The sequence below is a fragment of the Dunckerocampus dactyliophorus genome, chromosome 1, assembly GCF_027744805.1.
Source record: "Dunckerocampus dactyliophorus isolate RoL2022-P2 chromosome 1, RoL_Ddac_1.1, whole genome shotgun sequence".
In the NCBI taxonomy this organism is placed as follows: Eukaryota; Metazoa; Chordata; class Actinopteri; order Syngnathiformes; family Syngnathidae; genus Dunckerocampus; species Dunckerocampus dactyliophorus.
The window spans coordinates 44,140,300-44,162,256 of NC_072819.1; the positions used below are offsets into that span (position 1 = coordinate 44,140,300).

The window sequence follows — 21,957 nt, forward strand, 5'->3', positions numbered from 1 at the left end:
TTTAGAACGCACAGAAAAGCGAAAGATATGTGTGTTCATGTATCAGATAAGGATTGTGGATTATGGACATTTTAGATATGCAAATAGCATCACGCCACATAGTGCTAGCTGCCTTCACGTGAGTGCGCCGGTAAAACAAAAAAGAAAACAAGACAGAAACACATGAATGCCCCCTGCCTCGGAGAGCATAAATCCCATCTCTAGTACCGTTTTAGTGCACTGCCAAATATTTTTCATGACCATAACGAACAACAGAAATTTGATTTTAAAGTACATATATTATATGGATATTTAACTGGAAGTATTTATACAATGCAACATTTATTCCAGTAATGGCATTGTTAATACATTTGATAGACTATAATCTAAATCATCATCACTGATTTATTAATTCAACTAATCACCCCTCCCCCCAAAAATTGCATATTTATTTATTTATTGTTTATTTGATGTGGACACCACAATTTTTTTTAATTACAAGTGCTAATTCGCAACACTTTTCCACAGGAGGCTTTTGAAATGATTAAAAGTAACAAGAGTAAAAAGAAAGAAAAAAAGAAAATAATATGTACAATAGCATTCCAACAATAAAAAAGAAACTGTTTTTCAAATGAAATACATTTGTAAGTTAAAAAGCAACGACAACATGGTCAAGCAATCAACCATTTAAAACTATTCATGCGAACACTGTTGTTTTGTTTTTAGCCATTGTTTAAATCTTTGGTTAAAACCATTACTGTTGCTTTCTAATTTTAAATGAGTTGGGAGATAATTCCAAAGCTGTGGCCCCTTTACAGAAAGGGTAGACTGATCAAATTAAGTCTTGCATCTTGGGACAAGACAATCACCACTGCTGGAGGCTTGTGTGGTCGTTCTGTGAGAGCTCTGACTCCTAGTGGCCAATTTAGAAAACTATGGTGACACGTGATTATTTAGACACATAAAAAAAACAGTTTAAGTACTAAAATTCATAACATTTTCAAAATGAAAAAGCTTATGTTTTCAAGACAATGTTCAAGGTATGAAAAAATTAAATCATTGTGCAGCCAGCTAGACATCTTGAGCTGACACATTTCATACCGGTCATTGACAAAACAGTCGAAGAGATCATCTGCAATCTGGGTCCATCGACGTGCTGCCCACTAGTTAGCCACTAGCTTTCTTAAAGTCTGTGCTGAGCAGTTTGCTCCCGCAACTCAGGCACTCATTTCCTCTTTTAGTGAGCCGAGCCAAAACAACCAGCTCTATAAAACAAGCTGAAATTTCCATCACTAGTCAGCGTGTTTGCCAAATGGGCGCCCTCTACAGGCGGGATACTCGCGCCCCCCACACTGCGCAGACCATCTAACGTTCACCACCTGACACGGATCGACCCAAACCGAGTATGGGGGGTGTTCGCTGCTGTGCCTCGGTCCTCAGGTTAATTCCAAGATAAAGAAAAAAAAATCAAATCACAACAGTAATTGCTAAAAAATAAAACATTTCATTCTTAATATGATATGATATTCATTATATAGCAGACCAAGAGTCTCAAATGTTATTTCACTACTAAAATATGAAATAAAAAGGAGGGAATTGTGAGTCAGTATGAACTGGTTTAGCCTTGACTGCTAGTTGTGTGAGGTGGGAGGTGACGATTAAGTGTAGTTAATTTTTGTCAACAAAACATGGAAAAGAGAAAGCCAAAGCCATTGGGTGCACAATTTAGAAAGAAGAAGAGGAATGCATATGATCAAATAAATTAATGTTACTTTGTGGCTATAGACTAACTGGTGTGAGCTACCTTGCTACTAGGCACCCTCGGCTGTGTACACGCTTGATGACATCATCATTTGCATGCCGGAAAATACAAAAGCCCATAGGCCTACACAGTATACAGCATTATGTTTATTATCGGCTTTCATTATAGGGAAAAATCCCGATAACAATATTTCGGTATCACATTTTTATGCCAATCTCGGGCCGATAAAATCGGTGGGTCGATATTATCAGACATCTCTAGTTAATAGGGATGTAAATCAAATGCAGTTTAAGGGGAGCTTGTGCAATATTTTGGAGCACCTTCTGTGCGCGTGTGTGTGTGTGTGTGTGTTTGTGTGCGCGGGGGTTAAAAAAAGTCTGTTTGTTCGGTCCTGTGTTTCGTCATTGAAGTTTTCTGAAAAATAATGTTAAAATGCCCTTGCCTTTAGATTTATTACCTTAATTCACATTCCTGACACCAATATCAATAAAATAAACCCGTTCATCATCTTCAGAAACACTTTTGAGGTGCTTCGTCTGCCACATGTCTGTGATGATGAGAGTGAGCATCTGGGCGATGGACCACGAAATCAGGGCGATGGACCACCAGCGGACGCGCTGGTTGGTGCTCTTACTGATCATACGGAAGCGCTCTTCTCGATACTAGGAAAAGACAACTTTCAGCCACTGCAGCACAAAAAAAGTGCAGTTTAAGTGCTACTCACCCTCTGGTAATTTTGCTCCTTCAGGATCTGTTCGACCTGAAGCTGAAGCTGTCTGACACGCAGCTGCAGCTCAGTCAGGTTGTCTACGACTGCAATTTCAGGGTAGTTATTGGCACGTTCTCCAACCTGAATATCCAGGTGCACTTTCTGCAACATAGCAAGGCAGGCAGTTCAAGGGCTGAATGTGGGCTTGTGCTGGACATATTCACATCAGTATACTTCAATTATTATACTACTGTGTCTGCTGAGGCAAAATGATACTGTATATTTCTAATTGTAAGTGCAAGGTTACATTCAGTCACCTCATGCTCACATTGTGGCTGTGCAATGCCCATAAAGACTGAAACCATTAAAATAAAACACAAACGAAATGATCTGGGGGGGGGTATACGGCGAAAGTGGCTCAACAAAGCCAGGCTTTGTGCTCAAGATGCAACTTGAAAAACCTAACATCTGCAATCACGGTGGTTATCAACTTACTTTGTCCAGTCCGGTTTTCGGCTTTGTGCTATGTGCACGTTCACATGAAAGGGTGCGTTTGACATCATGTTATTCTAATTCCACTGAAAAGTGAAGCGATCCCAGCAGTGTATTTTACAAAAAATGAGTACATAATTATTATGGCGCGTTATGAGGAGTTCCCAAAAGGTTATGACTGCTAAAAGCAACACTGTGGCCGCCAATTTATTCCTGGTGCTGTGAGCATATCTAGTGTATTCCCTCGTCTGAAAATCTATCTCGCATATAGATGGTTAATATCATCAACGAATGCTCTTTTTTTTTTTTTCCTCCATGTCCCCAAAGGAACTTGTAGGTTCTCAATAAATGGTGACGCTATCTCCGAATTAGTTTAACAGTGAAACAGTGGCACTTTCATAGCTGATTTTAAGCTGAAAGCCTGGACACAACCTGGTCTAGACCAGGTTATGAGTTTAGCCCAGGTTACCATGGTGATAGAGCTGATTTACAAGAGAGCTACCTTCGCTGAACACACAAGTCTGGCTTTCAACTCAACACAGCTCGCAAACCCACTAAAGTCACTTCGCTGTATACCCCCCTGATGTGCTTTGGTGTGACAGGGTTAAGTTGTTGTGGTTTAGCTTATTGTGCAGCAGGAGACAGCAAGTGAGGCTGAGAAGCACCATATCCAGCTCCCGGACCATTCGCATTGGCACCACCCAGGTATGTTACCTCTCCTCTCTGCTTTTTTCCTGATGTACGAATGACTGCACCACAGGCCACGAAATTTACAGACGACACCACTGTCATTTGCCTCATCAGTGACGGTGACGAATCTGCTTATAGATGCAACGACTTGGAACTGAATCCGCTTAAAACTGTGGATATGACAGTGGACTTCAAGATTCAAGATTCAAGGGTTTTATTGTCATATGCACAGTAAAACAGGTAGTTCTGCTATCAGGCAATCACCACCCGACAATTGTAGGACAATTGTCGTCCAGCAAAATTTGTTATCGTGACACGCCTAGTCTACAGTGGACTTCAGGTTCCTGGGCTCCACCATCTCCCGGGACTTGAAGTCGGTACCAGCCTGCCCTCCATTGAGGAACTGTACCAGTCCAGAGCCAAGAAGAGGGCAGGCAACATCTCTGTGGACCGCTCATACCCTGCCCACAAACTGTTCCAATTCCTCCGCTCCGGTAGGCGATACAGAGCACTGTTCGCCAAAACAACCAGACACAAAAACAGTTTCTTCCCCCTGGCTGTCAAGCGATTGAACACTTAACACCCAAACAAGCTGACCCTACTTCATTATTTATCCATATTTATATTACCAACCACTGCTATTTGCGCCCATGAGCATTGCAATACATACTGTTCCGGACGTAACACTCTGAATTTGTAACCTGTAACATTGTAAATGCCATAATTCTAATATTCTATAACATTCTGTGTAAATATGTATAGTAGTAGTCTCCAGCTTCTACTTATATGTAAACGTATTTGCTATTGTTGTATTTTGTAACAGAGAGTGATGTCAAATTCCTAGTGCGGTAACATACATCTTTTTGATGTACAGTATGTATGTATGATTTTTTTTATCATGTGAAAAGAAATGGACACAGTTAACAAACTTACTATTACGACAAGCGAAAGCGAAATATACACATTAAAAGCATGCCAGATTTACACTATATGGTTGAAGTGACAAGTGGCCCAACTGGTTATGGGTAATGTTCAAACCAAACCATGACAATGGCCGCGATAATGGCGAACAACAGAAAAAAACACATGGTATCAGATGAAAATCAGACCTGAGAGTGTGGACAAAAATTCTGTGCATAAAAAAAAAATCTTCCAGTGCGACTGCAATGTATATGAACAGGTTGGATATGCCCTGTCAACGTGACTCCCAGTAAATAAAAGGTGTGCAGATCATTAAATAAAATGATGTCAAAGTGCAGGGATGGGGTAATGCCAATGCTATCTGCATTTAATCTTTAAGGTCAAAAAGTCAGTCTAGGCCAACTAAATGGTATGGAATACTCAGTCAATTCATCTATTATTGTGTATTTCCGTGTTGGTGCTGTGTTGACATACTGTATGTGTAATTGCTTATGTGCATCCCTGACATGTGGACGTGTAGATTGTAAAAAAACAAAACAAAAAAACAAATATAGACGATTAGACATGCAGTGTAAATCCAGCTTTAGTGACAAAAGTCAGGTCTGGTAGCCTTGCCTCATCATTAGTTTCATTTATCATTTCTTTATCAATGTACTCCCATGCCAGCAACTGAGGTCCTACCAGTTTCCCTCCGGCAAACAGAGCCATCTTTGTGGAGTTAGGGTGCAGACAAATTTGGTGTTCTCCAGGAGTACGAGATGCGAAGGTGAACCAGTCGTCGGATCCATATTGACGAGACAGGATTACCTGATAGGGTCGGAGAAAATCAAATCCTTAGATTGTCTCTATACAGTATGTACTGGAGCCGTGTTTTAGAGCCACATCTCCTATTTAAACATACCATACACACCTTTGCATCAGCATCCTTAATTTCAACATGCATTCCAAGACTGGGGGAGGCCTGGAGGAAGGAACTGTCCGATTTGTCCCAAAGCTGAACTCTGTACTTACCTGTAAAGAGGCACAGGTCACCATAATGTAGGACAAAGGTCTATCGGTTGGTGGGAAGCGCTGCGCCTGCACTAGTGTAGAGGTGTTGGTCACGTGAGCATAGGTAGGTGTGTGTAGGTGCGTATATGGAAGTAATAAAGGGTGCACATCTACTTGTGTCAAGGTGAAGAGAGGCAGGGCTGGAAAGCCATACTTTTGTACATACATACATCATACAAATGAATACATGTTGGCAGGTCTGCAACAACAATGGACAGGCGGCAGACGGGAGAGAGAGTAACGCAGAGCGATTGTGAGGTCTGATTTTTTGGAGGAGGCATTTTTTTTTATGCACATGTATTACTCTTTTGAACGCATATTGTTTTGAGAAGCCAAACTCTTTACTGAAGTGGCCCCACCAACTAGGTGGAACTACGTTCCTCATCACGGGAGGAAGTGGGGGGTGAGTCACTGTTGATGGACTACACTGCTGATAGGGATGTCATACAACTGATGTATATGGCTGCCGTAAAATAGATCAACGGATTGCGTAGGTTACACATGCCTAACATGTGAATGCCGAAAAATAGGCCAACCGGATGTAGACGCGTTCTGCACATGTGTAGAACCGATTTCATTTCCGGTATTGCATAATGCCAGACAACAGTCTTCTTCGGTATTATGGTGGTTGGCATCCCTTACTTTGGCGCATTACTGCCCCCCCTTCAGTTGTGTCTCAGCTGCAGTCACAGCCTCTCTAATGCCAAACATACATGTATACTTCCTTTCCCAGAACAAATATACCACCTTGATTCTTCACCCTAAATAAACCTCCCCTCATATTCTGTTAAACAACCCTGTGCTTCTTAAATAGTCAAACAACTTCCTTTGATGTGTCATTTCACCCATGTTCAGTCGTCTTTTTAGTGTAATTTCTTCTATTCCCACCACCATCACCTCCCTTTGTGCATTACACCTCCTGCACCTCAGAATCACATGCTCAACCGACTCCTCTTCCTGACAGTCTTCACACAAGCCAGTGTCATGCTTCCCCAGAACTTTCATGTTTTGTTAACAGCAGTGTCCTTCCCTTAATCTTGTCATCACCGCTTCTTCTCTCCTGCTGTTACCACCAATTCTTGAATCCATTACCTTTTTCTGGATTTGATACAGGTGTCCTGTTCTCTCTGTTCCACATGCTTGGCCAAAATTGGCTCATTTTCCCCTTTATCACGCTTTTCACCTCTTGTCTTGCTTATGCTTACTTGCATTTCAACCATACTTGCCCTAAGTGCCCTCTTTGCCAACTTGTCTGACTTTTCATTCCCTTGCACTACATGTGCTGGCACCCAAAGAAATGTGACCTGCTACCCTTGTTGTTTATCTTTGTGACTGTGTGCAGAAACTGATATAGAATGTCCTGTCTGCTGTACGATTGAAACGAAGTGATACTTTCAAGGGGTGATGCTGAGTCTGAGCATATACAGTAAGTGTTTTCTTTTGTGATGTTAATTCCACCCATTTTACTACCACCAACACTGCAACCATTTGTACTGCGTATACCCCTAATCCAGCTCCTGTTCTTTTGTGTATACCCACTCTTTTTCCTAATAGTCACCCCAAATCCTGTTACCCCTGTGTCTGGATTTTTCGCCACGTCTGTTTATACCTGTACAAAGTCATCATATTGTTGTTCTACCAAATAGCTGAATGCGACAGCCAACAGTGAACGCAGGTCCTTCCATTACAGATTGATATTGACAGCGCTCAACGGGACACGCCAGATATTTGAAAGCTTTTCGAAAAATGTAACACAATAATTACTTTCCCCGATAACCAATACATCTATAAAGATGTAATTCCGTTCCGAATTCAGGTACTTGTGGGGAAAAGTAACTATAACTACTTTTTGAAGGTAATTTGCCCAACGCTGCTTACCGACAACTCTGGTGTCTTCTGGAATTTCTTCCGTGAAGCATTTTTTTTGAGTCTCTTCTATGGGGAAGTAGAGTGCGTAAGTTGGATAAATACAAACTACAATCAAAATAACACCAACTCTCGTGACGGCCAGCATAATGAAGCCTCTCCCACTAGCCAAAAGTACAGAGAGTCGCTGTTGCTGTGACCAAGGGACGTCCTCACCCGATACGGAAAAGGGATGGGGATTTCCTGTACACAGCAATCATGTCTAATTTTGCCCTGAGTTTTGTTTCTCTCAAACTGTATCCAAGTCAATGGGAAGCAGGATTCAAAATATTTTCCTTTTCATGCTTGTGAAAAAATGCAATGGTAAACATCACATTGCACGCTGCAAAACTGTAGTTCTGTGTTATTAATGCCAACAATAATAATATGGAGTGTGTGTCATCGGCAGGCATTTAAAAAAGGAAACACAAACAAGAAAATAAAATTTTCATGAATAAAACTCTGAAATAGTAAATTGGCTCTTTATAGATACATTCAAATTCATGTTCGAGACATCAGAGCATTTGCTTGATCATAATTGCTGTTAATCCCGGAGATGTTTGATAGTTTGGAGGTCATGACTCGATTTAGCGTTTGAGTTTGAGGAAATTCTGCCTGAGAGTCCAAACACGGGGTTTACGTGCCAATGTATTACTAACAACACTCTGCTAGTCATGGGTTTGACAGTTAACCTCAACCCACGCATAACGTTTCAGGAGAACCCGAAAATATAGAACAATTCAATTGCCGAAGTATTCAAGGTTGATGCTCTCAATTTCTATGGTTGTCAACAAGTGCCTCTTAGAGCACAGATAGTCATTTTCTAGCTGGCTGTCCAAGCTGAGTCGCTAGCTGTGGAGCATTAGCCTGTGTAAGTGGCTACCTAGCTGGGTTCACTCTCAGGTTGTTAGCGAGCGACTGCCTGGCTGCCTGTTTGTCCGGATAACAACACTGGAAAATAATAAAAGGTAACACGGGAGTTGCTATTTGCTTATAAAAAGTACAATACCTTTTATTTGGGTTTGTTGATTGTTTCTACATTGTAGCAGTGCCGTGTAGAAACATGATAAATATCTAGCTGTATAACAAACACGACTCACCATTGTATTAAATCGACAGCGAAAATGTCGACTATGTTAAATACATTTTACGCGATTAACATGCGTGAAAATAATAATGATGTTATAATGTGAACAGGCATTTTTCACTGTACGTCCCGCGTTTTGACCCATCCTTTTTTAATGACGTAATGTTTTCCTGCAGTAAGTACGAGGTTCTATCCATGTTCGTGTGGTACAGATGTTAGTGGCACAAAGGCATTGCACTCATGGACGAACCGTTGTCATCGAAGGTTTAAATTGAAAGTAAATGAACATGCTTGTGTCGCGTAACATCCTTTGTTGGTATGCGCACGTTGTGTGCGAATGCATTTGTGTGTGTGTTTTTGTTCATATGTACTCATATACATGTACTTCCAGGGATGGTGCAGCCCCAACCTGATGGTCCACTGCAGTGGGACATGTCAGGAGAGGACAGCGGGGGGGCCCTCAGGGTCCCACCTGAGCTGGCAGCCAATGAAGTGGTGACACGGTTGCTCGGAGACAATCAGCAACTCAGAGGTACAGTGTACTGCATTGGACTTGTGTGTGCATGTGTATGTATTGTGAATTACAAAAGACACACACATTATTCAAATTATTATGGCAGATGTCCCGCTTATATTCCGAACCCTCACTGTCTCCGGACAAAAGTGTCGGGACACTAAAACTTCATCAATTAATTAATCAGTCACAAGTTGGGTTGGACCACTTATTTCACCCCTGGTTTTAATTATACGTTACAACAGCACATTGTTTTGTGGGAACAGTTTGTCGAATGTCTTCTCAGGTGTGACATTGAGACCCCTGACTTTATAAATGTTATTGTCAGAAATGTCCACAGACAAATGGCAAAATCTTGAAGAAAGTCTTTTCAGACTCACTCACTTTCACTTCCTGAAAACATATTGGCCAATTGTCCCATACTTCCTAAGAGAAAATAGTTTTACCTCAGCCTTCAGGAGTTCAATCCCTGTACCTTTTGCAGAATACCAGTCTGTGCCTGATGTTTTTGCTGGAGAGAAGTGGCTTCTTTGTGCCCTTCTTGACACTAGGCCATCCTCCAAAAGTCTTCGCCTCACTGTGTGTGTAGATGCACTCGCGCCTGCCTGCTGCCATTGCTGAGCAAGCGTTGCACTGGTGCTGCCCTGATCCTGCAGATAAATCAGCTTTCTAAAACAGTCCAAACGCTTTCTCCTGTAAGTTATTAATGATCTCATAAATGGTTGCATTAAGTGCCATCCTACTGGCATCAATATCCTTGCCTGTAAAGCCCTTTTTGTGCTAAGCAATGATGACAGCACGTATTTCCTTGCAGGTAACCATGTTTAACAGAAGAACAAAAATACCGAGCACCACTTTGCTTTTAAAGCTTCCAGTCTGTTAGTCTCACTCAATCAGTATGACAGAGTCATCTCCAGCCTTTGTCCTTGTCAACACTCTCACCTATGTTAACCCAGAGAATCACTAACATGATGTCAGCTGGTCTTTTTGTTGCATGGCTGAAATGAAGTGGAAATGTTTTTTTGGGATTAAAGTTCATTTTCATGAAAAAGACAGACGTTTGCAATTAATTGATATTTATCACTTATCACTCTTCATAACATTCTGCCGCATCATAAAAACTGAGGCAGCAGACTTTGTGAAAATTGTTATTCATGTCATTCTCAAAACCTTTGGCCATGACTGTATAACTACGGTACGTGTCGCTATTACACCATACTGTCTTCTTCTAAATAACTGTTACATTCTCACATAATTTATTTTGCAATTAGAGAGAGGAATGACATAATGAATGTGATGGATTATAATCCTGTAAAACCACAAAGAAACTAACATGCAATTTAGATTAGCATATTATTATTTACTAATGTCTCTAAGAAATTTATGTTTTGTCAGCTTTTATTGTGAAAATGAGTTTGTGTGCATCTATCTGACAACTTGCCCCCCTTCTCTTCACCCAGAGGCCTTGCGGCGGAGCAACCTTGCCTTGCGTCAGCGCTGTGAAGAGATGGAGGGCTGGCAGCGAAAGACAAGGGAAGAGAGAGAATTTCTTAGCTGTCGTTTCCAGGAGGCCAGGGCCCTAGTAGAGAGGTTGGCCCAGGAGAACCACTCTTTACAGGGCCTGGTGAATGGGCCAGCCTCCTTATCTAACCACTGCTGTAGCTCCAGTCAGACTGAAGGGCCTTTTCCAACTAAGAATGGACCTCTAGATGCATCACAGGTTGGTTGGTTCAATAACTGAACTGAAAATTCTCTAAATCCATTAATAGGCATTTGAGTAAAGTAATTTACTGTACTTACAGTAAGAACCTCAGGTGTCTTATGGTTGCCTCACCTGAATTCCATGCCTGCAGCATGGGTTCAGCCTGCACTAGGTGATAATGTGTATATGAATGTGAATGGTTGTCTATCTTTATATGTGCCTTGTGATTGACTGCACCTCTGCAATGTATCATCTTTCTTTTTGTTTTCTATACCGCTGATCATGTTCAGGGTCACAGAGCAGCTGGAGTCTATCCCAGCTGCCTGTATGAGAGGTGCTATACACCCTGGAGTAAAACATATGTATAGGCCGATAATTTAGTGTATTTTAACCCCAACATTTGAAAGTTTTCCCACAATGTATTTCATCTGAGCAAACATTTCATTGGAGGACAAGCGGCAAAGAAAATGGATGGATGGATGGTGCTGCAATGCTGCTCTGTCCACCAGAGGAGCTCAGAGGGAGGCTGACATCATTGCAATGAATGAATGTGTTGCTCAGACACACTGTGGGAGGGCTTTAAAAGTTGTTTTTTTTCCCTTTTAAATTCGTATTGGTGCATGTTTGTAGATTTGTTAGGTGCGCCTTTTGAGTGTTAATTTGCCGTGTTATTAGTTTGATGTTCTTTGGTAGATGACACCGTGAGTCAGACGGTTATATTGTATACCACCGCCACCTCACTCTGGAGCAGCTAGTGGTAGTACGAGGCTCCTCTGCTCTGCAGGTCGCTGGGTCATCCCAGCTAGCTGTTGGAGATAATTCACAATGCTTGCCTGTAATGACTTACGACCATATATTAACTTGTGTTCACCTCGCTGTAAGTTTTGAGGACGGATTGTGTGTGTGTGTGTGTGTGTGTATATGTATATATATATATATATGTAAATATATACATATGTGTATATATATATCGAGGGAAAGGCTTCTTGAGACGTCATCTGTACTTCTGTGAAGAATGTGTCGGACGTTTCGCTCCTCATCCGAAGAGCTTCGTCAGCGAACTAATAAGTGCTGGTAGCCGAGGCCTTAAATACAGTAAGAGTGGGCGGAATTGGTGTGCCAACACCCTCCTCCTATTTGTTCCTTACACTAAGCCTGGGCGGAGTTGTCGTCTAATCCTCTTCTGCCATTAGCACCTCCGATCAAAGGGAAGTGTAGCTCCCTGTAGTTGGGTATGAACGACTCTGATACTGGCTCGTTAGCATCTATTGTTCTGGCTTGGCCCTGGCTCCACCTCATTTGCAAGACTAAGAGCTGTGGGTTTTGGTCTCAGTAACCTGCTGAACACAGGGTCCAAATTAAACCTCAAACCACCATTCCGATTCAATGATGGGCTCTGTTGTTTGACAAAAATAGCTTCCTTTACTCCTCTTTCAAACCATCTGTTTTCTTTGGCCAAAATCTTTACCTCGCTGTCCTCAAAAGAGTGATTGGTTGCTTTAAGGTGTAGATGTACTGCTGATTGAGGCCCACTAGAATTGTCCCTGCGATGTTGATAAAACCTTTTTTGGAGCATTTGCTTAGTTTCCCCAATTTAGTGCTGTTTGCATTCCTCATCTTTACAGTGGATGGAATAGACCACATTGCTCTGTTTTTGGTTTGGAGCCTTGTCTTTAGGATGCACTAATTTTTGTTTTCAGGGTATTTACTGGTTTGAAATAGGTAGGAATTTTGTGTTGCCATAAGATCCTCTGGAGTTTTTCGGAGACCCCCGCTACATAAGGGACTACCACTCCTCTCCTTTTTGCTTCTGTGGGCTTTTGGGTTTCTTTCCCTACTCTCTTCTTTTGACATTTGTTCAAAGCCCACCACGGGTACCCACAGGTTGAGAGCGCTCTCTGGACATGTTGTGTCTCCTTTTTCCTTCCCTCAGCACTCGTTGGTATTTGTTCCGCTCTATGTTGGAGGGTCCTAATAACCCCTAGTTTATGTTGTAGTGGATGGTTATGGTGGATGGATCTTATGAGTAGTAGTACAATGGCCTGTCAAGTCCAAAATAAAATGTACTACAGCTAAAAAGCAATATTATAAGATATTATAAAAATATGGCACCAGCTATTGCATTGGTAGTACTGTTTTACACTTTTGAGGGGACTTCTGACTGAGTGATGCTGCAAGCCAAAAAGGTCACGGTTCAGTTCTGCCTGTCGGTACACACATGTACTGTAAACCTCTGGCTTCTGTAACTTAGAACAGTTCAGCTTTTTCTTGTCATTCGACCATCAAGAGTATTTGGATCATTTCTGTCCATTTTCTTTCTTCAGTAATAGTTCCTCACACAGTCACATTGCACACTTCTCTCCACAGCCGATCGAGGGCGGAAACGACTTTCTGCAGATACTGAACAGCCACAAAGAAAAGCTGGAAGAAGGTATGCAAGAGCTGAGGAAAAAGAATGAAGAGCTCGAGAGGGAGAGGGACGAGGGTGAAAAAGACAGAGAGCGAATGCGTCGCTGCATTGACCAGCTGTGGGCTAAACTGGCCCAGGCACAGGTAATTGGTGCAAATTAAAATTGTTTGATGGGCTGTGTGACCATAAAGGCTGACATAAATGTTTTTGATAGGCAAGCAATGCTACCGAGGAGGTTGGTCAACATCGTTCTGAGGCCCAGCACTCATCTGACTGGTATGACATACAGTGTTCTCTCGTTTATCGCGAGGAATTGGTTCCCAAAATAGCCCGCAATAAGTGAAATCCTCAAAGTAGCCAATTTTATTTGTTTACAGTTATTATATATGCTTTAAGGCTGTAAAACCCCTCACAATACACTTTATACACATTTCTCAGTTGAAACTTTTCTCTTGTTTAAACACTCTCAAAGTTAAAAATTTTGTTTGAATTTCAATTATCAATCTACAAGGTTGGACACATGAAATTATTAAGTGACTCACGCATATTCACTCCTTTGACCATGCCTCGTCCTGGCACCGTTCGGCTGTAGTGTTTTTGTAATCTTGTTGAAACACATTGCTCCTGCCGTCGTCCTCCTCCTAGTCGTACTCCTTAAACCGAAGATTCATTTAGCCGGTTACCTTCTTCTTCTTCTTCTTCTTTTATCTATATTGGCGGTCAGCAAGCAGCTCACACAGTTAGCTAGTTTGCTAGCGACTATTGTCCACAACAGGAAACAGCACGAAGGAGATTGATTGATAATGGTCTACAGCCAATCAGGACGCAGAACACAATGGGAAGGTTCTCCCTTAGCCAATAAGGACTGATGTGGCTATAGTTAGCCAGCTATTGTCTACCGTGGCTTCCTAATATGTTGGTATAAGCACGTAACCACATACTGAGACTAAGTGGAGCCGCACACGTCTTCAACTCACACATGAGTATACAACACCCTCTACTGGTAACAGTAGTAAATACAATAACAGACACATATAACAGAGCACCGATCCAATACACCAAAAGGACGCAGAACACAATGCACGTTCATATGCTGTTAAAAAAATATACAAAATTGCACTTTAAAAAAATCCACGAAACAGCGAATCCGCGAAAGGGGAGTCGTGGTGTAGCGAAGGAACACAGTATTTTCCCCTCTCAAGTTGACATTATTTTTTTTCATTGTTTGACTCCTAACACTACTAAATTCCCTGTGTGTCAACAGCATCATTGCTAAGTAACAGTTAAATGATCTTACTATAGATGCACACACTTGTCATCTTTAGGCATAGACAAGGCTTTCATGTGGGGTTTTCTCTTCCTACTGTAATCCTTATTTTGTATCTATTTCCGACTCTCTCCTTCTTCTTTGTTCCTTTTTCCAGCTCTAGCCTGGCTAAACTCACAGAGCAGCTTCAGGCCACACAGGGCAGGTGAGCCCACAGCTCTGTGTGGCTTTTCACTCTCTCACTGCATGTTAGCTCGCTACTATCCCCTCTGTTCAGTACTTTGGCTGTTGCTGGCACGACTTGCCTGTAACCTCTTTTGCCTCTTTTTTTGCCAATGTGTTGTGTACAGCAGTTGTCAAAAACATATTGGGTTGTTGAATAAATAGTTGTTAAATAAGTCTTCTATATAATCGGATGGTATTCTCAGAGACCATTAGCACAGTTTTTTGCTATGTCGGTTGATTCAAACATTATACAAGCAACTGAAAAATAACACCTCTCAGAAACAATGTTTTTTAATCTGTTTGAATTGATAATAATACTTGGACAATTGGCTCTCAGCCTCATTAGTTGTACACTTAATTTATTTCCTTTACTCTGGTGCGCTTTTTCCATTGTTGCAGAGTTCAGTCTTCATGTGTAACATGTGCGAAACTGTTTTGACTTATATACCTAGTCATAGGTCTACTATCCTTTTTTTTTACAATTTGTCTTGTGTGAAAGACTTCTTATTAATCATGAATCTGTCTTTAATTGATAGGTATCGTGAGCTGGAGGAGAAGCTTGACTACCTGCAGAAGAGTTCTGCTCAGCGAGACAGAACTGAGGCTCTTCTCAAGCAAAAAGACAAGGACTGTGAGGCTCTGAAAGCTCAGGCAACATCTCTTTTAGCAGAACTGAATGAGCGGCAGAGCTGCCTGGAAAAAAGCGAGCATGAACGCAAAATGCTAGAGGACAAGTATGTAACCACTGTCTAAAAATGATATGGTGGAATCTTGGTTAGCGTCATTCATTCGTTCCTGAACCGAAACAGACACTAACCGAATCAATTTTTGCCAAAAGAAATCATTTAAATCCAATTAATTCCTTCCAGAAAGCCAAAAATGTCAACACAAAGCAAGTTTTTAATGTTTTAGAATTATATTTTGACATGCAGAAAACAATTAGAATTGCAAATAAATACATATGAAAGGGATAAATCAACATTTAAGGTTACTTTTACCGTCATTCAAGATGTGATTCTTGAGGACTATCCCCAAAGACACATGGTGGCAGCGAGATCAACCTCCACCACCACCTTCCTGTTTTGACATGAGTTGTTTCTTGAATTCAATAGTGTTTCTCACCTCAATACTGTAACCCAAAACGGAGCCAAAGAAAGTTGCAAGTGCCAGCATTTTGATAAAGAAGGTGAGAAACACGATTGAATTCAAGAAATAACTCTTGACAAAACAAAGCATGTAAAGTTATGCATGTAAAACTACATTTATAAAACTGTAAAAGCGTGTTTTGTGTCACATCATAGACTGGTGACATAACTTCTGGTTCTGGTTGCCATTTTGTTCGCTAGCTAATAGGGTGTTAACAAGGAAGGATGCTTTCTGATTGAAAAAATATATTAAGAATATAGGTGGACTTTCGCAGACTATTAATAACACAACAAGACGCACGCTTCACTGTACATGTTGAAACGGAGAATGCATGCAAGCTGAGGCAAAATTATGGCGTAAATTTTTTACGTGAAGCAAAAAACACGCAAACTGGGGCGGACGCTATCCGAGGTTCCACTGTATTTCAAAAATGAGTCTCCGTGTACTTATATGTTGCTTTTCCATACCCGTGTGTAGGCTGTGTAGTAAGGTGAAAGCCCTGCAGGTGGCAGAGCAAGAACTGGAGCAGCAGAGGAGTCAGCATCACGTGAATATGGACAAGCTTCTGTTGCAGATCCAGAGCTTGGAGCAAGCCCTGAAGGCAGAGAGACATGTTGTCACAGAGGAAAAGTGGGGCGACACACACACACGCCTTCACTATTGTTACTTTGAGAAATCATTATCATGTGTTTATTTTTCCACTTACTCACTGTTATGAAAACTGCCTTTATTGCTATATTACATTATTACTATGTTGAGCAAGGTTGTAAATTATGATTTGATCTGTATTTCACTTAACCTGTTGCCCCAACGGTGTTTTGGGTGTGTTTGCTAAAACAATCACACACTGCTTACATTCAGTTTGCAGTACCTTTCTGCTGGACCCGATAGTCTATCATGTTATACAAAAAGGGAAGTACATAGGCATGTAGCTTGTATTTATGTTGCAATCATGCCAAGCTATGTTACAGTGTCTATGACGTATCATGTTTTCTTCATTCTCAGTTGTATAAATTGTAACTGAATGATTACTTTGGTATAATTCACTGAATAGTGCCCTTTATTGCCCCTCTTGTTTCTTAGGAAAAAACTGACACAGCTTCAGCATGCCTACACATGTCTCTTTAGAGACTATGATTCTAAACTGAAGAGTGAGGTAAAAATACATTTAATGACCTATTAACCCCCACCTAAACCAGTTTTGCAACTTAAATTCTATGGGGTTCATATTTTCACATCACTCCATGTACATGTTTCAGGGAGGAGATTTGTGCAGCCGACTCGAGGAAGCAGAGAGAGCACTGGCCCTAAAGCAGGACCTGATTGACAAGCTGAAGGAGGAGGCAGAGCAACAAAAAGGCTCACTGGAGACCGTTCCTGTCCTCACAGCACAGGTATGGTTCCTGGGTGACATGTTTTCAAAATGTGGAGTGGCTGAGGTACAGATTTTCTTCTATTTGGTTGGATCAAAAATACAAACTACGTTCTGTAGTGTTTGTGTGATCAACTAAGCAGGCGTATTCTGACTGATGCTGGGAACACGCTTCAATCTGTGCACAACTGAATGATCACATTACCATTAGTGATCCATTAGTTTTACATTCCTGTAACATTGTGTCACGCACATGACTACATTGTTTTTCACTGATTCGACACATAAAATGTTACTTGGGATACATTTGGATAAATGATGATGTTTGGTTCAGTCAAAGTACAAAAGAATAAATGTTTTTGAAGCAGTATGTTCATGAGAATATCTTTGTTCACATGTTTTGTAGACATTAGTTGCATACATGACATTGCCTTCACCCACTGACTTCTTGTTGTCAAGATATTTATATCAGTGATTCTGTTGTACTAGAGTAGCTATTCTCTACTTTGTGTGCTTATTAGACTGAACACAGTTGCTAGTCAACATGTGACTAGTTTACATTTCTAAATAATTTATCCTGTAAGGAAATAAGAAAGAATTTCATTTTTAAGTAATGTTTAGACTTCCATAATTGTAACGCAAGTGTTAAAATGTGTTAACCGCTGTTACACACCAATGCAAGAACATCCATCCATGAAACTCATATCCGCGATCTCACTCTTTCGGTCACAACCCAAAGCTTGTGACCACAGGTGAGGGTGGGAACATACTGTAGATCAACTGATAGAGAGCTTTGTCTTCCGGCTCAGCTCTCTTCATCACGAAGGTCTAGTACAGCGACCGCATTACTGCAGACGCTGTCGACCTCACGCTCCAATCTTCCCTCACTCGTGGACAAGACCCCTAGATACTTGAGCTCCTCCACCGGGCTCCTGCTCCGGTTTTACTAGGACCGAATGGCACGTAGTAGCGTGTCACCAATCCCATACTCCTGGAGCACCCCACACAGGACACTGCAAGGGACACAGTCGAATGCCTTTTCCAAGTCTACAAAGCACATGTAGACCGGTTGGGCAAACTCCCATGTACCCTCCAGTACCCTTGCACCCTGGAATAGACTTTCCCAGGGAGGCTGAAGAGTATGATCCCCTTATAGTTGGTGCATACTCTCCGGTCGCCCTTCTTGAAAAGGGGGACCACCACCCTGGTCTGCCAATCCAGAGGCACTGTTCCCGGCTTCCATGCAGTGTTGAAGAGACATGTCAGCCAAAACAGTCCCTCAACATCCAGAAACCTTAGGAACTCCGGGTGGAACTCATCCCCCTTCGGAGCTTGGTGATGGATTTGTCCGCCTTCGTGTCTGGAAATAAACGCTGAAAAGTTGCTCTCTGGTCTCGTATTCGTCTTTTGATGTCAAACCCAAATGTTTTCAGTCTACAGCCAAAATAAAAAAGTTAACCTCACTGTTCCAGTACTTCTGGAGGGCACGGTATATTTTTCTTTTTGCAAATTGTACTGCTTTATGGGTATTGTTACTGCCAAGGAACATAAGGTTATGCCAAAGCTTTTGTGAGTGTTTTGAGTGTTTTATTTCCAATAGGTTTGATAGAATTAATATTTTACTGGAAAACCTATAGTTTCTGAGTCACTTGTCATTTCTGTTGTCAGATAGTGAGTACAAGCTACTCCCGTTTTGTGAGCATGTTTATCATGTGCTTGTACATTCAAGTGAAAGAAAATAAATGTAGTGGAATTCAGTCATTTACCCTTGCTTGTCCTGCGTGTTCATGTTGTTTCAGGCTGAGATCTACAAGGCAGACTTTCTAGCAGAACGAGAAGCAAGGGAAAAGCTGAACCAGAAAAAAGAGGAGCTGCAGGATCAGCTAACTCAGGCTTTGGCTGAGATTGACAGGCTCAAACAGGAAGCAACATCCCGGTAAATGTAAAAAAAAAAATAAAAATAAATAAAAGTGTTCTTCCAATATCAGTATAATGCATAAAGCCTGCTTACCTCCTCTGTGAATCTGGTCATCAGGAGGACTGTTGTTGCCCTGTAGGCTGTGACTTTTTGTCCACTAACTCCATTTGAGGAAGTCAAGGATCTTCCTTTACATTTTTTTGTGATCCAGATGTCCTTGTGACCTGAATTAATAGGGTGTTGCATCTGCAGCTGCCAAGCAGGCATCTTGGTACATAGTCAAGATTAGATCTGGCGCTATTATGTTGAGAAAGAAATCTTTGATTGGCAAATTGACATTTAAGCAAATTCATAAGATGTCCACGTCGGCACTGTTTCAGGGTACGTATGGAGCAGATGAAGCTGAGACACCAGGAGGACTTTCCGGCACGAGTCCCACATATTCCGCCTCCACAAGGTACATCACTAACGAGCTATTGTACCCAAATAGACAGATGGAACTTAAATTTGTGTTATTGATTGGGGGGGGATTAGAATCCTGTAAACAAGAAAAAAGGTTCTCTTGCCCTCGCTTTTCACACATTTCTGTACTTCACTATGGTAATGTTACTTCTTTAATAGAGTAAATGTAATATGTATTGAACCTTTTCTCAGGTGGATTTTCTGCTGGAGCTTTCAACACAGCACCCCCTCCGTCATTGTACCGCAGTCAAGCTTTGGTGCAGGTCGGTGATCAAGGAGCAGCAGGAGTAGAGGATCTGCCAGATTTATGTTGTCCAAAGTGCCAGTACCAGGCTCCAGATATGGACACCCTCCAAATCCATGTCATGGACTGTATACAGTAACAGATGCAGAGTTCATCTTACCATGAAACCACAATACACATACACTGACCAGCCATATCATTATGATCCCTTATAGGTGAATTGAATGACACTTGTTACAACGACACCACATCAGTCAGTGAGACTTTTAGCATGTGGACATTTTTTCCTCAAAGCTGATCTGTGCAGGAGTGGCTAGTACCTACCAAAAAAAGGCTGGAGAAAAAGAAGGCCAGTGATCCAACAACAGGGTAATGTGTGCAAAGTGATATATTTGCAGGAGGTAATTACCTATGTTGGAATCGCCCAAAGGGTGCTGAAGCATAAACTCCTAAAATAAAGTTCTTGTTGGTTCTGATACGGGGGGTCAGAACCGATGGTCCAAAGTGCCTACAATAGTCACCTTCAGAATTGGACAATGTTGTGATGGGTCTTGTTTTCTCTTATAAAACGGTTGGTATCGGCAGTGTGATGCTTTAAAAAAAAATGTAGTACCGGGTTTTGTCATTTATATGATTGTTGTTTGGCATTTGTACCCTACTGAATGATTTGCAGACCAAGTACATCCATTCATGGAGACAATATTGCTTAGGGACAGTGGCCTCTTTTCAGCAGGACATTGTGAATTACCACACTACAGACATGCAGGATCTTTTGTGTAGAACACGACAAGCTCCCAGTGCTGAATCAGTCTCCAAAGTCTGTACATTTCAATCTAATGGAGATTTTTTTTTTTCCAATGTACTGGAAAAAAAAACCTCTAACCCAACCTCATGACTTCAAGGGTCTGATGTTAATGCTTTGGTGTCAGATAGGACAACACACAGAGGTCTTGTGGAGTCCATGTCAGAGCGGTTATAGTTCCTATACAGTATTAAGGTGGGGATTATAGTGGTATGGCTGATCAGTGTCGACAGGGTGCCTGCACTCAGCTCTGTACACAGTTAAGATAAACATTTTTTGTAGTTGCACCTTACTTGCACATCCATTCACAATCAAGTAAACATACTATGGGGATGAAAGTGATAATGATGCAATCAAGACTTGCCAAACAAAGGACTTGTTGCAAATGAAAGACTATTCGTATTGACCTGCTCCCCCGACTCACTTTCTGCTGTAGCTGTTCCATTCTAAAGTTCCCTTTCCTTTTGTCTTTTTTTTTTGTTGCTTTCACTAGAGCCACCTTTTTCATATTTTCCATCTTATCAGACTTTGTACGCAATTAATGATCTCTGTTTTTTCCCTTGTCCCTCTACTCTGCAGAGATAGTAATACCATAAGTTAGGGAACGGCTGAACTCTGAAATGACAATGTTGTCTTTGATTGCATCTTCCACTGTTTGTAACAGTAGTTAATTTTTGGACCTATAATGTATTGTAAAAAAAAAAATTAAAGGAAAAAACATGTTTTTCCAATTCCCATAAAAGAGGGTAAATAACATAGTGAGCTTTAAATAATAAACTGTATATTCAAATATTTGGTTATAAAAGTTGCAAGTCTACATTACCTCAAAACGTACAGTATGTACTAGAGATGGTTTTACTCTTATTGAACAAAGTAACCATTCTCTGTGTTCTGTGTCTGTGTATACTGTTGACTGCACCACTGCAGTGCTATATCACTGAGGCCCTTTATTGTGTACTTCCTGTAGCTATTACTATGAATGTAAGAACATTGAGGTCAACGTTTGTGTGATTTTTGTCTGTAATTATGGATGCTCTGTTGGTGTAAAGAAAATCGTTTAAATCTGTTGACAAGCTCCGAAATAAATCACATATCCTTTGGCCCGTGTCTGACGACGTTAATTGTTGAGAATTTGATTTTTTGCAAAGTTGTCAATGTTGCCAGGTAGGACGAGACAACCAAGCGAGTAGCTCTCTGAAAGCAATGCCAAAATAATAGGGAACTTGGGAATTTGCTCGAGACTTTACAAAAAACAATCCCCACTTACAAGTTACTAGGGGGTTTCGCAAGCGACGTTACA

General features: G+C 41.3%; 2 protein-coding genes across 5 annotated transcripts; one reads left to right on the plus strand and one right to left on the minus strand.

The window, feature by feature from the left end:
* Positions 1–2,179: 2,179 nt before the first annotated feature.
* Positions 2,180–7,693, minus strand: LOC129192456 (transmembrane emp24 domain-containing protein 4-like). Of its 2 annotated transcripts, none has more exons than XM_054796530.1 (5): positions 7,482–7,693; positions 5,464–5,564; positions 5,235–5,360; positions 2,466–2,612; positions 2,180–2,403 (listed from the first exon to the last, which is right to left on the minus strand). In XM_054796530.1, exons 1-5 carry the CDS (start codon positions 7,615–7,617, stop codon positions 2,200–2,202), a joined length of 714 nt encoding a protein of 237 aa, XP_054652505.1. In that variant the 5' UTR covers positions 7,618–7,693; the 3' UTR covers positions 2,180–2,199. The 2 variants fall into 2 exon arrangements, with proteins under 2 accessions (XP_054652505.1, XP_054652495.1); XM_054796520.1 differs by having other exon boundaries at positions 5,455–5,564.
* A 462-nt stretch (positions 7,694–8,155) lies between these two features.
* Positions 8,156–21,739, plus strand: ikbkg (inhibitor of nuclear factor kappa B kinase regulatory subunit gamma). 3 transcript variants are annotated; one of them, XM_054795180.1, is made up of 13 exons: positions 8,156–8,476; positions 8,987–9,127; positions 10,570–10,829; positions 13,179–13,364; positions 13,436–13,497; positions 14,646–14,693; positions 15,250–15,447; positions 16,337–16,489; positions 16,943–17,015; positions 17,119–17,253; positions 19,031–19,167; positions 19,530–19,606; positions 19,804–21,739. In XM_054795180.1, exons 2-13 carry the CDS (start codon positions 8,989–8,991, stop codon positions 19,992–19,994), a joined length of 1,659 nt encoding a protein of 552 aa, XP_054651155.1. In that variant the 5' UTR covers positions 8,156–8,476; positions 8,987–8,988; the 3' UTR covers positions 19,995–21,739. The 3 variants fall into 3 exon arrangements, with proteins under 3 accessions (XP_054651155.1, XP_054651171.1, XP_054651162.1); XM_054795187.1 differs by lacking the exon at positions 8,156–8,476 and adding an exon at positions 8,753–8,872; XM_054795196.1 differs by lacking the exon at positions 14,646–14,693.
* The last annotated feature ends 218 nt before the right edge of the window (positions 21,740–21,957 follow it).